General features: G+C 40.0%; 2 protein-coding genes across 2 annotated transcripts; both read left to right on the top strand.

Moving 5' to 3' along the window:
- Positions 1–965: 965 nt before the first annotated feature.
- abcb8 (ATP-binding cassette, sub-family B (MDR/TAP), member 8) lies at positions 966–6,188 on the top strand. Its single transcript, XM_034613248.1, has 16 exons — positions 966–1,290; positions 2,107–2,437; positions 2,520–2,675; positions 2,815–2,909; positions 3,024–3,129; positions 3,243–3,404; positions 3,711–3,796; positions 3,919–4,016; positions 4,118–4,223; positions 4,317–4,350; positions 4,449–4,585; positions 4,685–4,779; positions 4,865–4,998; positions 5,141–5,288; positions 5,371–5,621; positions 5,803–6,188. The coding sequence occupies exons 1-16, from the start codon at positions 1,187–1,189 to the stop codon at positions 5,884–5,886; spliced, it is 2,127 nt and encodes a 708-aa protein (XP_034469139.1). The 5' UTR covers positions 966–1,186; the 3' UTR covers positions 5,887–6,188.
- Positions 6,189–6,592: 404 nt separating this feature from the next.
- On the top strand, positions 6,593–13,323 carry cdk5 (cyclin-dependent kinase 5). The gene is made up of 12 exons (XM_034613245.1): positions 6,593–6,791; positions 7,099–7,187; positions 7,288–7,355; positions 7,455–7,515; positions 7,593–7,649; positions 7,815–7,910; positions 8,135–8,209; positions 9,731–9,827; positions 10,331–10,400; positions 10,546–10,606; positions 10,692–10,772; positions 11,026–13,323. Exons 1-12 carry the CDS (start codon positions 6,755–6,757, stop codon positions 11,110–11,112), a joined length of 879 nt encoding a protein of 292 aa, XP_034469136.1. The 5' UTR covers positions 6,593–6,754; the 3' UTR covers positions 11,113–13,323.
- The last annotated feature ends 566 nt before the right edge of the window (positions 13,324–13,889 follow it).

Here is a 13,889-nt window from a genome sequence, read left to right as displayed (position 1 = left end):
GTGGTTCGGAGTTTCACCCGGTGCCCGACCTCTCCTGTGGCCGCATCAGGTCCTGAGTTTGCAAGTGCTCGGCCGCACAATGCTGCTCGCAGCCCTAGTTTGATTTTATATTTTTTTTGTTTTATATTTTAAGTTTTATTCTTGCACTGTTTTCACCTTTTTCTTTAAATACACATCTGCTGTACCATAAGTGTACAGGCTATGTTAGTCAATACTTATATCTGAATTGTCAGTATCTCCATTAGCACATACTTTTTTACAGTGTCAGCTTTGTAGTAGTTCTGGTGGTGAGACTTTCATCTCACTGCAGTGAACTTATTCTTGACTCATTTTGACATTTTATGATCCTTATGCTTTTGTGTTTGACTGTTTTGTGTGCTACTGGATACCTAAATTTCCCTCGGGATCAATAAAGTATCTATCTATCTATCTATCTATCTATCTATCTATCTATCTATCTATCTATCTAGTCACACCAAACAAATAGCATAACCTTTGCTATTTTGCTGTGGTGTGTATGTGTGGCAATCCATGATGTTATCGTGCAGTTTATGTATAAACGTCAAATTCTACCCTGCAAAGTTGTCTTCACTGCATTATTATTAGACATGTTCAATACATATGAATGACAAATACAATATAATAGAAACAACAGACTCCTTGTTTAGTTAGAGATTCTATTGTTTTATTAATTTTATTTCATTACATTTATTTGCTGCTTACCGGGACCTCTTATATACCTCACGTTTTGGGATGACAATAAATCTTCCTGAATCTTGAAGATTGAAGTTAACGTCCGTCCCCCCCCCCCCCCCCCCCCCCCCATCTACTGTTTTGCTCGTAATTACGATTGGAATTAAATTACATGAACGCGGCATACGCTGATGTCATTTCCGGTTAACGATTGTAGTTTTTGCGGTTTAACCAGACAAATTCGTGTTTTTTGTCGCGTCTCGGTTCATCAGTGTTTCACAAATCGCTTAAAATCCTGCAGATCATCAGCTGTTGTGACATGAAGCTGCTCGATGTTGTCACAGACCTGAAATCACAGGTTCAGATTAGACACAGAGCAATGCATTGTGGGTCAGACCCAACATGGCAGCCCGCAGGATGGCCGTGGATTACAGTTTAGCGCACTGATTATTTTGACCTGATGAGTTTGTCATCCCTGAATTAAGCATCGAACATGTTTCAGATCCTTTGCAGTAAAGCGACCATCGCGGCTCCGGTGCGTTCACTGTCGTTGTACCCGCGCTGTCACAAACAGGCTGACATCTGGAAACTGTCACGGTAAAGTAATGGGACCGGCTGCTACTGAGGCTAATGTCAGTTGTTTAACATCACTTTGAATGGACTCACTTAGGATTCATAAGTAGTTTGAGGTTTATACTCACAGTTCTGTTCACAGTGATCCTTCCTAGTGCTGCTTAATGTGGATATGTATGTGTGTGTGTGTGTGTCAGCCACTATAGCAATCAATCTTTATTATATCAAAATGCACTTGTTAGTGTTTGACAGGTTATTGGAAGAACCTAGGACGTTAAACATTCAGATTTAGAGACTAATGCTTTCCAAAGCAATGAATAATAGAGAAGACAACCATAAAAGAAGGTTAAGATATTACAAGTACATAATCAGCGTTAAGTATGTAAGTATATGCAGTACAGGAAGTGTTACCTTTCTGCTACAGAGTACAGAGCAGTTCAGTTTTCACTATCATTAAAATGTCTGATTCTAAAATGTATCTTTATCCACATCTGCAATGATTAACAATGCTATTAGTTTAAATATCATTATCAGATCTTGTAATCGCCCAATTAAAGATATCGATATCTGCCTCAAAGATCCTGTTTTGATTGAGCCACACTTCCGAGAGCAACTCTATTAATTATTAACAATACGGTTATAGTTAATATACTTTAAATCATACAATAAATGTAGATTATCTGATAATGATAATTGCCTGATTCAGAAAGCCTCTCTGGCCATATGCCTGTAGAGAATATACGTGCCTTGCATTTGTTACATTAGTTTTGTAAAACCTTTAAATTATTTAGGTTATAATTGTCTATGTCTAATTGGATGAATCTTCTCTGTCAAATCCAGGTGGTATACAGCTCCAGGGTCTAATGGGTGCAGCTCCTCACAACAGCCGGGTCATGCCGTCAGTCGTATGTGGCGCCTCACCCAGAGAGCTGTCCGCCAGTCTGCCACCCGGACATCCAAACCCCCGGGAGTGTCCCTGAAGTTCATCCTGGGACCAGCGGTGCTCACGGTCTCCGCACGGCTGTTCTGCCACGTGGCGTACTGCGAGGAAGACGTGAACAACAACACCCTGGTGGAAGCTGTCGCCAGAAAACCTCCACCCGAATTCAAATGGCATATCCTGTGGGAATTTGTCAAACCTCAGCTCTTCGCTCTCATGGGGGCTGTTGTGGTAAGGCCACTAAAGACAGTGACATGTCATCGATACTGTGATGGAAATGCTGATCAGCTAAACTGATTGTCTTTCTTCTCAGCTTGCTTTTGCTGCAGCGATCTTGAACATTCAAATCCCCTTGATGCTCGGGGATCTGGTGAATGTTGTGGCGCGTTACCTGAGGGAACAGACTGGGAATTATATGTATGAGATAAGAGGTCCTGCCTTGAAGCTGCTCGGCCTGTATGGTGTCCAAGTAAGTGCACAAGAAGAAATCTGTTATTTTGCCCAGCTTAAAATGCCCCTGCTTCATCAACAAGCAGCAGAATCTTATGATTATGATAAAGTAGTTGCAAGTATGTGTAGTGTTGATATACATTCCTTCCACTGTGCAGGGCCTGCTGACGACCGGCTACATCATCCTGCTTTCTCGGGTTGGGGAGAGAGTGGCAGCAGACATGAGAAAGACGCTTTTCGCATCCTTACTGAGGTACATATTACAGAACGCATGCAGTCATGGTTCCTCTAACTATGCACTGCTTATAGACAGATTACATGTTGAAGTAACCGCTACTAACGCTGTCATTGTTACTTTTCCTCTCAGGCAAGATGTGGCTTTCTTTGACGCTAATAAGACTGGGCAGCTGGTGAATCGTTTGACTTCTGACATTCAGGAGTTCAAGTCGTCTTTTAAATTAGTCATTTCTCAGGTATTAAGTGAAAACCTGTGTTGTAAAATAATCAACATGTGATATACAAGCTATTTGCTAGTTTTAACCTTCCACTTCCTTTTTTTTATATGACTCTTTTTGCATATTTTCAGGGTCTGCGGAGTATTACACAGACAGTTGGATGTTTTGTCTCTCTCTACATCATGTCCCCTAAACTCACAGGTTTGACTGTAGTTGTCCTTCCCTGTCTAGTGGGAGCTGGGGCTCTCATTGGCTCGTTCCTCCGCAAACTATCCCGATTGGCTCAAGAACAGGTAGAGTAGGACTGCACAATGTCTTGTATACATATATGTGTATTGTTTGAGTTTTATTACCTCTTTGTACTGAAGAGAACATCGTTTTCTTAAGACATCTTTCAGCATTGTTAAATTATCTTTAGAAGAGAAAGCTGAATTATGCTTTTACACAGAAAACGTAATCTGTCCTACTTCGTCTGTCCCTGCTTACAGCGTGTTTTATACATAATGAAAAGATGCACTTAAATTTGAATATTATGAAGCCTTTGCTGTTTGTAACATATGTTAATTTGATGTCTGACTGTGTCCAAACATCAATTTCAGGTGGCAAAAGCAACAGGAGTGGCAGATGAGGCCCTCGGTAATGTGCGGACAGTGAAAGCTTTTGCTATGGAAGAGCGGGAGCTTCAGTAAGTCAGAGTATATTTTGATCTACTCACAGCTGTGGTGCTTTTAGAGCACAGTACACTGTGTCTCAGAGGTATTAGATAATGTTTTAATTTCATGTAATTTTAATCATGTCTTTCTACAGGTTATATTCTTATGAAGTGGACAAATCATGTGAAATGAATGAAAATCTTGGCGCTGGAATAGCAGTCTTCCAAGGACTGTCAAACATTGCCCTGAATTGTGAGTGTGTGTTACCAACTTTAACTAATCAACATAATGTTAAGCAGACTGCTGTTGTGTCTCAGGACTGTAATGTTTTTAATTGTGTGCCAATGATTCAGGCATCGTTCTGGGAACTATTTTCGCTGGAGGGACTTTAATTTCTAGAAATGAAATGACCCCTGGAGAACTCATGTCTTTCCTGATCGCTTCCCAGACTGTTCAAAGGTAAAAGACACAACTCGCTCCACAATTATTGCTCTATATTAACTAATAAATGTATCTGGTGTTATTTAATTGGTGTGTTGTCTTTGTGCTCAGGTCATTGGCCAGTATCTCTATCCTTTTTGGACAGGTGAGTAAAAATTCTTTGCATGTATGTGTTATCTGAGTGATACACATTTAACATTTAGAATTATTTATAAAACTGTAAATTTCTAACATTTGCTGCAGATGGTGAGAGGACTCAGCTCCGGGGCCAGAGTTTTTGAATATCTGGTTTTGAAGCCAACCATCCCTGGGTCAAGTGGGGGACGCATCTCGTACCATAATCTGATGGGAAGAGTTGACTTCGTGGACATTTCATTCAGGTTAGGACCTCATCTCATCAGTTCAATTGTAGACATTGTCTGAACATTAACATCAGATGATAATGTCTATTGATTTCTTTTTTTAATATATATTTATAGTTACCCAACAAGACCCGGTCATCAGATTTTGAAGAAGTTCAGCTTGACACTGCCTCCGAGTAAAACTGTTGCCATTGTTGGAGAATCTGGAGGAGGTAATATATTGATTCTAATTGTAATGTGTGTGACATGTAAACAGTCTGATGGTGAGCCCTCACTTATCAATCCGATGCTTTGTAGGGAAGTCCACGGTGGCGTCGTTGCTGGAGCGTTTCTACGACCCGACCAGCGGTGTAGTCAAGGTGGATGGACTTGACATTCGAACACTGGACCTGTCGTGGCTCAGGGGGCAAGTTATTGGATTTATCAATCAGGTAAAGGTTGCTCATCATGAGTATGTCCCATTCTTTTTAAAAACAGGTATATGAATAATATTTTGTTTCATATAATTCTTAAATAGTCCCATTTGTAGCTGTCCAGCTCTCACTGTTCTGCATCCTTCAATATTGTGTGCAGGAGCCGGTTTTGTTCGGATCATCTGTCATGGAGAACATCCGCTTTGGGAAGCCTGAGGCCACAGATACTGAGGTCATTAATGCAGCCAAGCAAGCCAATGCTCATCGCTTCATTACCAGTTTCCCAGACGGCTACAACACTGTGGTTGGTGGGTACTCTCATTTAAGGTTTTACTACTCTTAAGAAACTCTGGGAGATGTAAATACTAAGCACTAGATTACTAAACCCAGGTGAGCGAGGAGCGACACTCTCAGGCGGCCAGAAACAGCGCATCGCCATCGCCCGCGCCTTGATCAAGAACCCCTGCATCCTGGTGCTGGATGAGGCCACCAGTGCATTGGATGCAGAGTCGGAGCGGGTGGTACAGGAGGCTCTGGACAGGGCCACAAGGGGTCGCACTGTGCTCATCATAGCCCACCGGCTGAGCACCATTCAAGGGGCTGACATCATCTGCGTCATGAGCAACGGACGCATTGTGGAGGTGAGGGGGCAGAGCACTCACAGAGGTGATGTCATATCCTGTTAAATGTCCAAAGTTCAGAGATGCACAGAAGAGAACTGACTCATCCAGTTGTCAGTAATTCATATAAGTGTTATTGATTCTTCTTCATGTACTGTGTAATATTGTAATTGTATCTAATGGTTTCCTCTTTTCTTTTAAGGCTGGGTCTCACTTAGAGCTGCTGAGCAAAGGAGGACTGTATTCTGATCTGATCCGCAGGCAAAGAGCTGAGGGGCACAAATGAACACTGCAAAACATGTTTACTCTAGATCGACAATGAATAATAGAGTTTATTTTTAAATGCATAGGGGAGGGTTGCATGAACACAATGAATAAAATAAAATGTATTCTAATTTTACCATTTTCATGCCAACTCAGGTTTTATGTACTTTACAAGTGGACCAACTGGGTCAGTCTGTGATGATTTAACAAACCAACCTAATGTACAGTCTCAAGTGGGAAGTTCATAACACTGTTTTTACTGTATCTGTATAGAATTATAAATTATTATGTATAGAAAAAATTAATAAACTATTGTTCTGATTAGTGCACTGTTTGTTTTTTTGATTTTTTTTTTATCATAGTAGAAATAATTTAGTTTTTTTCCCACAAATACATGATTGAAGAGACTAAACACAACCTATATGATGAGGGAATGTGATTTATGGACAGTGTCATTTCTTCAGGTGATTATCCAGTTTAAATCCTACACTCAAAGAAAGGGACGAAGAAAGCAGAGATATTCTCTCCACTTCACTTGCTCTCTGTGATCTCTGATGATCTTATCTTACAGATGTTATCTTTGCAGTCTCTTCTATAAAACATTGTGTCACGTGCACTTGTATAATCAGTCTTTTATAAAATGTCTCCAAATAAAAAAACATACATTTTCCTCTGATGAGCTGAAAGTTGCTGCGCTCATCGATGTTGCGGAATGCTGCAATTCATCCTTTGGCCACTGGGGGACCGACAACACAAGCCTGACCGCTGCAGACCCGAGTGCACTTAGCTTCAAGCTAACGTTAGCCACCTGAACACCATTAACCCCAGTGTGGGGCTTTAATTAGTCATTAGTTCGGTAGCGGGCCCCGGGCTGGCTTCTTCGGTCGAACATGCAGAAATATGAAAAGCTGGAAAAAATCGGAGAGGGTAAGTTTCCTGCGCTTATTCTGTAAAGTTACTATTAGCTAGCCTTGGTTTGCTAGCATAGCTCCTGTGCAGTTGCAGGGCGTTTAAAAAGCGTTGTTCCTGAGTTAAATAAATCCTCCAGTTAACCTCACACAGAGCGACAGGAACCAACACTAGTTCGTGTTAGTGACGAGATCTGTCCGGAGATGTCCGTCCGCCGTGTTAGAGGATATTAACGCCAGCTAGTTTAGCTAGCTAACGTCAGGACTTTGCCATTCATCGATACGCTGACTGGGATCTAACCCTGCGATTCCCCCCCCCCCCGCAGGAACTTACGGGACAGTCTTCAAGGCTAAAAACAGAGAAACCCACGAAATCGTAGCTTTGAAACGGGTGAGGCTGGACGATGACGACGAGGTATGTGCTCAGTCTAACACTATTAGCAGCTTATGTGCACACAAGCAGGCTGTTGGTGCAGGAGGCTAATGCTAACAACAGTGGCTGTCATTCATTTCAGGGGGTCCCCAGCTCTGCCCTGAGAGAGATCTGCCTTCTGAAGGAGCTAAAGCATAAAAACATAGTCAGGTCAGTCTGCTACTTCAACTCGGCATGATTGTCAGGGGATTTAAAACGCAACACAATCAGCATCTAAACAACAACTTCTGTCTGTTCTGTCTCCTCCAGACTACACGACGTTTTGCACAGTGACAAGAAGTTAACCTTGGTTTTTGAATATTGTGATCAGGTGAGATTTGAAACCAACAGTATGTTTTATTTTGATGGGTGTCCCCCTGAGGCTAACGTGTCTCTTATCCACTGCAGGATTTGAAGAAGTATTTTGACAGCTGCAATGGGGATCTCGATCCTGAAACTGTGAAGGTGAGAGATCAACAACCTGGACAATCCAAGAATAGAGTTAAACCAGGGATAGTATTACTACTTAAATGCATAGTGCATTTGTAATGTGATTCTGTCATTAGCTCATCACTTACATCTTATGAATCGTGAAATGAATGGCTCCCGTATTGATTTGTTTTTTTACAGTCATTCATGTACCAGCTGCTGAAAGGCCTCGCTTTCTGTCACAGTCGAAACGTCCTTCACAGAGATCTGAAGCCGCAGAATCTTCTCATCAACAGAGTGAGTGTTTCGATGCATTTGGACTTTGACTTGAAGGCTGGTTAAAAGCTAAACAGTCAGAATTATGTTTCCATAATGTTGAAGGAAAGCAAAGTGAGTATTCTGTCTTGATGGCTCGCTCTGACGCTCTGTAGTTTGAGTGTGTGTTGCTGTCATCTGTAAAGAGTTGGTGACGTCTCTCTCTCTCTCTCTCTCTCTCTCTCTCTCTCTCTCTCTCTCTCCAGAATGGGGAGCTGAAGCTGGCTGACTTTGGGTTGGCTCGAGCCTTTGGTATTCCTGTGAGGTGTTACTCAGCAGAGGTAGGTCGTACATCATTAACGCAGCAAGCTACAGCCTCTAACTTGTGTGAAGCTGCATTGATTTGGTCACATTCCATATCTAAAGATAAACCAAGTCGTAGATAGATTTCTGAATCTTTTATCTGCCGAGGCGAACAAAGAAAAGGAAAAGACTTGTGCTCTTTCATCAAGGCTTTTTATAGAAGTGGTTTCTAGGTCAAGAAGCCCCAAATCTATTGCTAAAAGTATCTTTAAAACCAAACAGTATTTCATCAATAAAACAACACATCCAGGCTCTGTAGAGCTGGACAACATGACCCGAAAATCCATAGCTCAGTATACAAATTGATATTAAGATATGGCACAGTAGTAACATCTAACTAGCAAACTGCAACAGTATTGATGAAAACTCTTCTCACAATCTCAAATGTTTTCTAAGCTATTAAAATGCAGTTGTTCTGTTTGTGGTCTTATTGTTTGGGTGCAAATTTAAGGGCCTCAAATAATTCTCTGAGGTCTTGAAGTTGAGCCGTTAAATTAATGCTGGAATGGAGTGGACCACACAGCAGCGTGCGGTTCAGGTGGTGTTTGAGTGTTGCTGCTGATGTTATCAGAGAAATGAGAATAAGTTTTGCGGTCTTGCTGGGCTGACCTCAGGGTCAATCTCATTTTAAGGGGACAGTTGACCTGCTGTGACTTTACAGTTAAAACGTTGGAAGGTCATTTTTATCTCAGAGAATGTATTACATCGAGAGCCTTTGCCGTGTTTCAGCGAGAAGAAATGAAGGATGCTGCACTACATGGACATACTGTATGTTGTGCATGCAGCAGTTTATCAGTGCTGTTGTTCAGCACACCCCTGTCATATCTTTAAAGATCCAACAAAGAGCTTCAGAGTGGAGTTAAACAATGTTTTTACTTTTTCTCAGGTGACACAATTTCTCTAAAAAGTCCTTATCTGACAATCCAACACTTTAGTAAAGTAGTAACAACAGTTGTATTCACTTGCAAGTGTTTTAATGTAGTTTTATGGACAAAATTGTATCGAGTTCCCCAAACTTATTTTCAAAATCGACATTAGAACTTTTCACATAAATGAACGAATAACACTCCACAGGTTGGTGTTGTTGGAAAATACTCTAAGATGTGATTTAAAAAGAATAATTAACAAAAGCAATAGATACAGATGATGTTACAGTTTTGGAAGACAGCTTTTGTATAAATAACATGTGCTGACTTATGAAAGAATGGATTCTGTAGCATTTGCACTGGAATTAACTTTACAGTCTTAAACAGGTGCATCTCCATCTGCCCACAAATTGAGAAAGTATTTAAAATATTTGTTCTCTTCTCTGTTGCTGCACTGAACACATTTTATAAAACCTGGGACTATAACTGTAAAATACTTGACACCTGACAAATACACAGTTTGTTAAAATGTCAGTAAGTTGTAAATGGAAACCACCAAGTCGCCACTCGTCTTGTCTGAGATAATAGATGTAACTGGTGTAACCATGACACTGTGCTTTGTGACTCGTGCAGGTGGTGACCTTGTGGTACCGGCCTCCAGATGTGCTGTTTGGTGCTAAACTTTATTCTACCTCAATCGACATGTGGTCTGCTGGATGCATATTTGCAGGTTTGTTTGTGATTGTTGACGACATGAGGATATGTGCCTCTCTGTTCTTAGTGGAACTAGGATTCAGGTAGAACTGGTGCTGAAATTGCACAATGCATACATTTAGGTGTATTGTATTTTAAATCATTACATTGCAAAGAAGTTTCAGTATCTTTCCAGTTGTGTATAAACGCCTAAAAGCAAAGCACCAGACTTTTTGCAGCTGTTTGAGAAGAGCGCAGAATAATACTAGAATTAGAAATTCAAAGGTGTGGTTCCTCTGCTGCTGATTCCTCTCAATGTTTTTCACATTTAGGTGGAAAAACTGTTTTATTAAATGAAATTGAAAGGAGAGTGATGAGGGAATGTATTTAATTCAAGTAAAAATGCACAGTTAGAATAATGGGGCTGGTCAGGACCACTACATGTCTTGGATTGACTCTGTGTGTTTAAAGGTTGGTTTTTAACAGAGTAAAACTAAACCACTCAATCATTTTCACCATGTTTTACTTTGTCCCGTTCAGAGCTGGCTAACGCTGGAAGGCCTTTATTCCCTGGGAATGATGTGGACGACCAGTTGAAAAGAATCTTCAGATATCTTTTGTTGACATCAGTTGTAGATACTGACTCGATGAGTTTCCTGCTTATACTGTTTGTTATGTGAGACTCAGACATTGATCTCGTATAAAAACACTTCAGTCTAAACCAGTTGGACAATGTTTCTTTAACCACTCGGTACATTGTTGGGTACACCGACTGAAGAACAGTGGCAGACTATGACCAAACTCCCCGATTACAAGGTACATTATTCATTCATTCTGTGTGAGCTTAGCTTATACTATGTTTTACTGAAATATATTTGACTGCCTCCTTTTCTCCCTGCAGCCATATCCCATGTATCCAGCCACCACCTCACTGGTGAATGTTGTCCCTAAACTAAGTAGCACAGGACGAGATCTACTCCAGGTATTTTCACTCTCAACTCACATATCCTGTCATTTTTTAGAACAAAAGTTGATCTGCTGTTAAATGCACCTTTTCTAGGTAATGCACAAACTCATGATTCCAACTACTAAGACACATTTCTTTTAAACTTGACATCAATAAAATGTATTCTTGTCATTAAGTTTCCAAAAGAAGGAGCTTGACTCTCGAACCAGTTTTTGCCAATCTGTAGTTTTGTCTCAATTTTTAACTGGTTTCTTTTGCTCTCACCCAGAACCTGTTGAAATGTAATCCTGTGCAGAGGATCTCTGCAGAAGAAGCCTTGCAGCACCCGTACTTCGCTGATTTCTGCCCTCCCTAAATGCTACATTGCCTCTGCGTGACCCTCAGCCACCAGAATCAATCATCCTTCACTCTGCTGGTTTCATTAGGATCAGTCCCAACAAGGCAAAATCCCTCACCGGTTCTCCAAACACTCCCCTGCAGTTCATTCTGTTGTGCCTCAGTGTGGAACAAAGTCCTCGCGGCTCTGCAAGGTTTTTGTTTCTTGTACGTTGCAGGCCAGTTTAATTTGGTACTTAGACGCCTCCCGGTTAATTAGCGCTAACGTGGGAGGTCGCGCTACGTGTTGCATTGAATAAAATGTCACCCGCAGAAATGGACCTTGACAAGAAGCCTGTCTGATCCAAGAGAATGAAATTGGCACATGACTTTTAAACAAAGCCCTGAACAAAAGCCCTTTGAATCTGTGGTGAATCTGAATCTAAAGTGCTGTTCGCAAACAACACATCAGTTACACAAACCTGTTTAACAATAATGGTTTCTGATCCCATTGTAACGTTCAAAGCAGTTTGGCCAGTGTGCTTCCAGTAACCCAAGTCTTAACAATTGGTGGAGACTGTTGCCTGATGGGTAATGGGATTTTTAACCCTAACACTAATAAAAAAAACCTGTTAACGATAAATCAATACTCAGTTTTTAAATAACAAATAATAAACATTTTCTGACGAGGATTGGTTCATTTTGGTTGTTAAATAATTATATTTGTACAGAGTTTGATATTTTACAGTTTAAAAAATCTTAACAGATTTTATAATCAAAACACTTTCTAAATCAAAACATGGAATTTCAGTGCTCAAGTTTGTATTTGCTTATTGGCTGTGATAACCACTCATACTGAGGAAGGGCTCTAGTGGAGACCACAGATTCCTGGGGCAGCTCATGCTAATAAAAAGTCGCTATTTTACTACATCATATTAAATAGATTTCCCAGTTTAAAAATCACAAGCAGCTGGTTTTTTTTGGTTTTTTTTACTGATAATGCTTAAGTCAGTGTTTTCCCCCTTTTATGCACGTGTTGTTTGTTTAAGGCCATATTTGAGTTTTATTTTATTTGTCATTGTTTCCTCAGAAGTTTCCTGGTTAGAAACGTGTCATTTGGTTCTAAAGACGGGGGGGGGGGGGATATTGTAGGAAATGATTTGAAATAACTGCTCCGGCATAAATATTAATGTTATTCATTTATCAATGGAAGTATTTTCTATTTATTATCTAAATTGTGTTTTTGTCTGTACACAGAATTCACCTTTTTGCTCCTTTAGGTCACAAACTGTTATTCAGATTGGAAATGTATTGACTGACACTGTCGCCGTCGAGTTTAGGATCAAATTACATTTGTCTTCCCTGGAAACATCGTAGGCACAAATGTGTTCCTGTTATTTAATTTTTTTTATACATATATTTTTATCACACTTCCTGTTCCCGATGCTTCACAAACCAACAGAACATTGTCCCACTAATCGTTACAAGATTGTATAATAGCATGGGAAGCTAATTTATAACTTTCTTTTTTATTTCCCATTTTGTCTTTTTGTGCACTTTGTAAATGACGGTTTTTATTTTAAATCGTTTAGTTATCCATGATATTAAAATTTGTTGAACACTGACAGCCAGGATTAGAGCCGGTTATCAATAAATGGGCCAATTATAAATATAAATATATATCTGTATGTACGTTAATGAGCAGTGGACCATTTGTGACATATTTCTATTTTCATCTCGATCATTATTCTTTGAGCTTTTCTAAAACTGCTTTTGTAATCATTCAGTTAGAGATTCAAGAAAAAAGGCAGATGATCTCAATGATAATCTGTATTTTCATATGATTGTTTTCACCCATTAGCCGTTTCCATTCTGGTTACACGTGTCAATATGCTCGACAGCTTGCAGTGTTATTTGACTTCCGATCATTACAGTGCTACTTATCCCATCAACGCCGACACGATGAGCCGTGTTTGAATCTATAGGGAAAAGCACTTATTTTCATTTTGCTGACGTATAAGACTAGATAATGGATGCATGTATTTATTGATGATGGAATGTCTGCTCATTTTAATTATTGTTTTTTTTTTTGTTTTGCATTTGTTTAAATGTAGCACAACTTCATTTGGTACAGAGACTCAGTTTTGAATGATTTGAATAATACACCTGTAGTGTTTAGCCGCCTCTTTAGGATTTCACATGTTGAAGGTTGTATGTGGATGAAGTTACAATCAAGAAAAAAAACACAAAAGCTTCTGCTGTCAGTTTTTCATTTTCTCGTCACAGGACTTTACAAACTGCTGTAGTTTCTTTACACAGCTTGAATTTGAAATGAAGAGTGGAGATCGCACTAAGCTCGTATGTTTGCTTTTGTAAGTGGTCACTTCTTCGTTTTGTGTAAATTTCAGCCGATTCTCTGAGCCTCAGTATTCGGTAAAGTCGACATTAACGCGTGTTTGCTTTTGAGATTGGATCTTCGACCTTGGACAAACAATTCATTCGTCAGGGTCCATTTAGCAGCTGCTCCGGAGCTTTCAGTCAAATCCATGACAAGTGTGCAAACTCCCATCTGCTGTGGAAGAACATGAGGGATGACTCAAAGCTCCAGAGCAGCTTCTAAATTAACCTTGAAGCTTGACTCTCTTTGACAATAATTTACACAGCCTGCATATTAATAATAAAGTAAAGAAAACTCAGAATTTCAAGAAAATGTTTAAATCTGCTGGTGTGTCCTGATTATGTTTGAATTACTAAAACAATTTGACTTTAAATCTTCAGATACAGTTTATAACAGGATTGATAAAGTTGTGTCATCTT

The sequence above is a fragment of the Hippoglossus hippoglossus genome, chromosome 17 (assembly GCF_009819705.1).
Source record: "Hippoglossus hippoglossus isolate fHipHip1 chromosome 17, fHipHip1.pri, whole genome shotgun sequence".
Lineage (NCBI taxonomy): Eukaryota > Metazoa > Chordata > Actinopteri > Pleuronectiformes > Pleuronectidae > Hippoglossus > Hippoglossus hippoglossus.
This window is presented reverse-complemented; position numbering and strand designations above follow the sequence as displayed.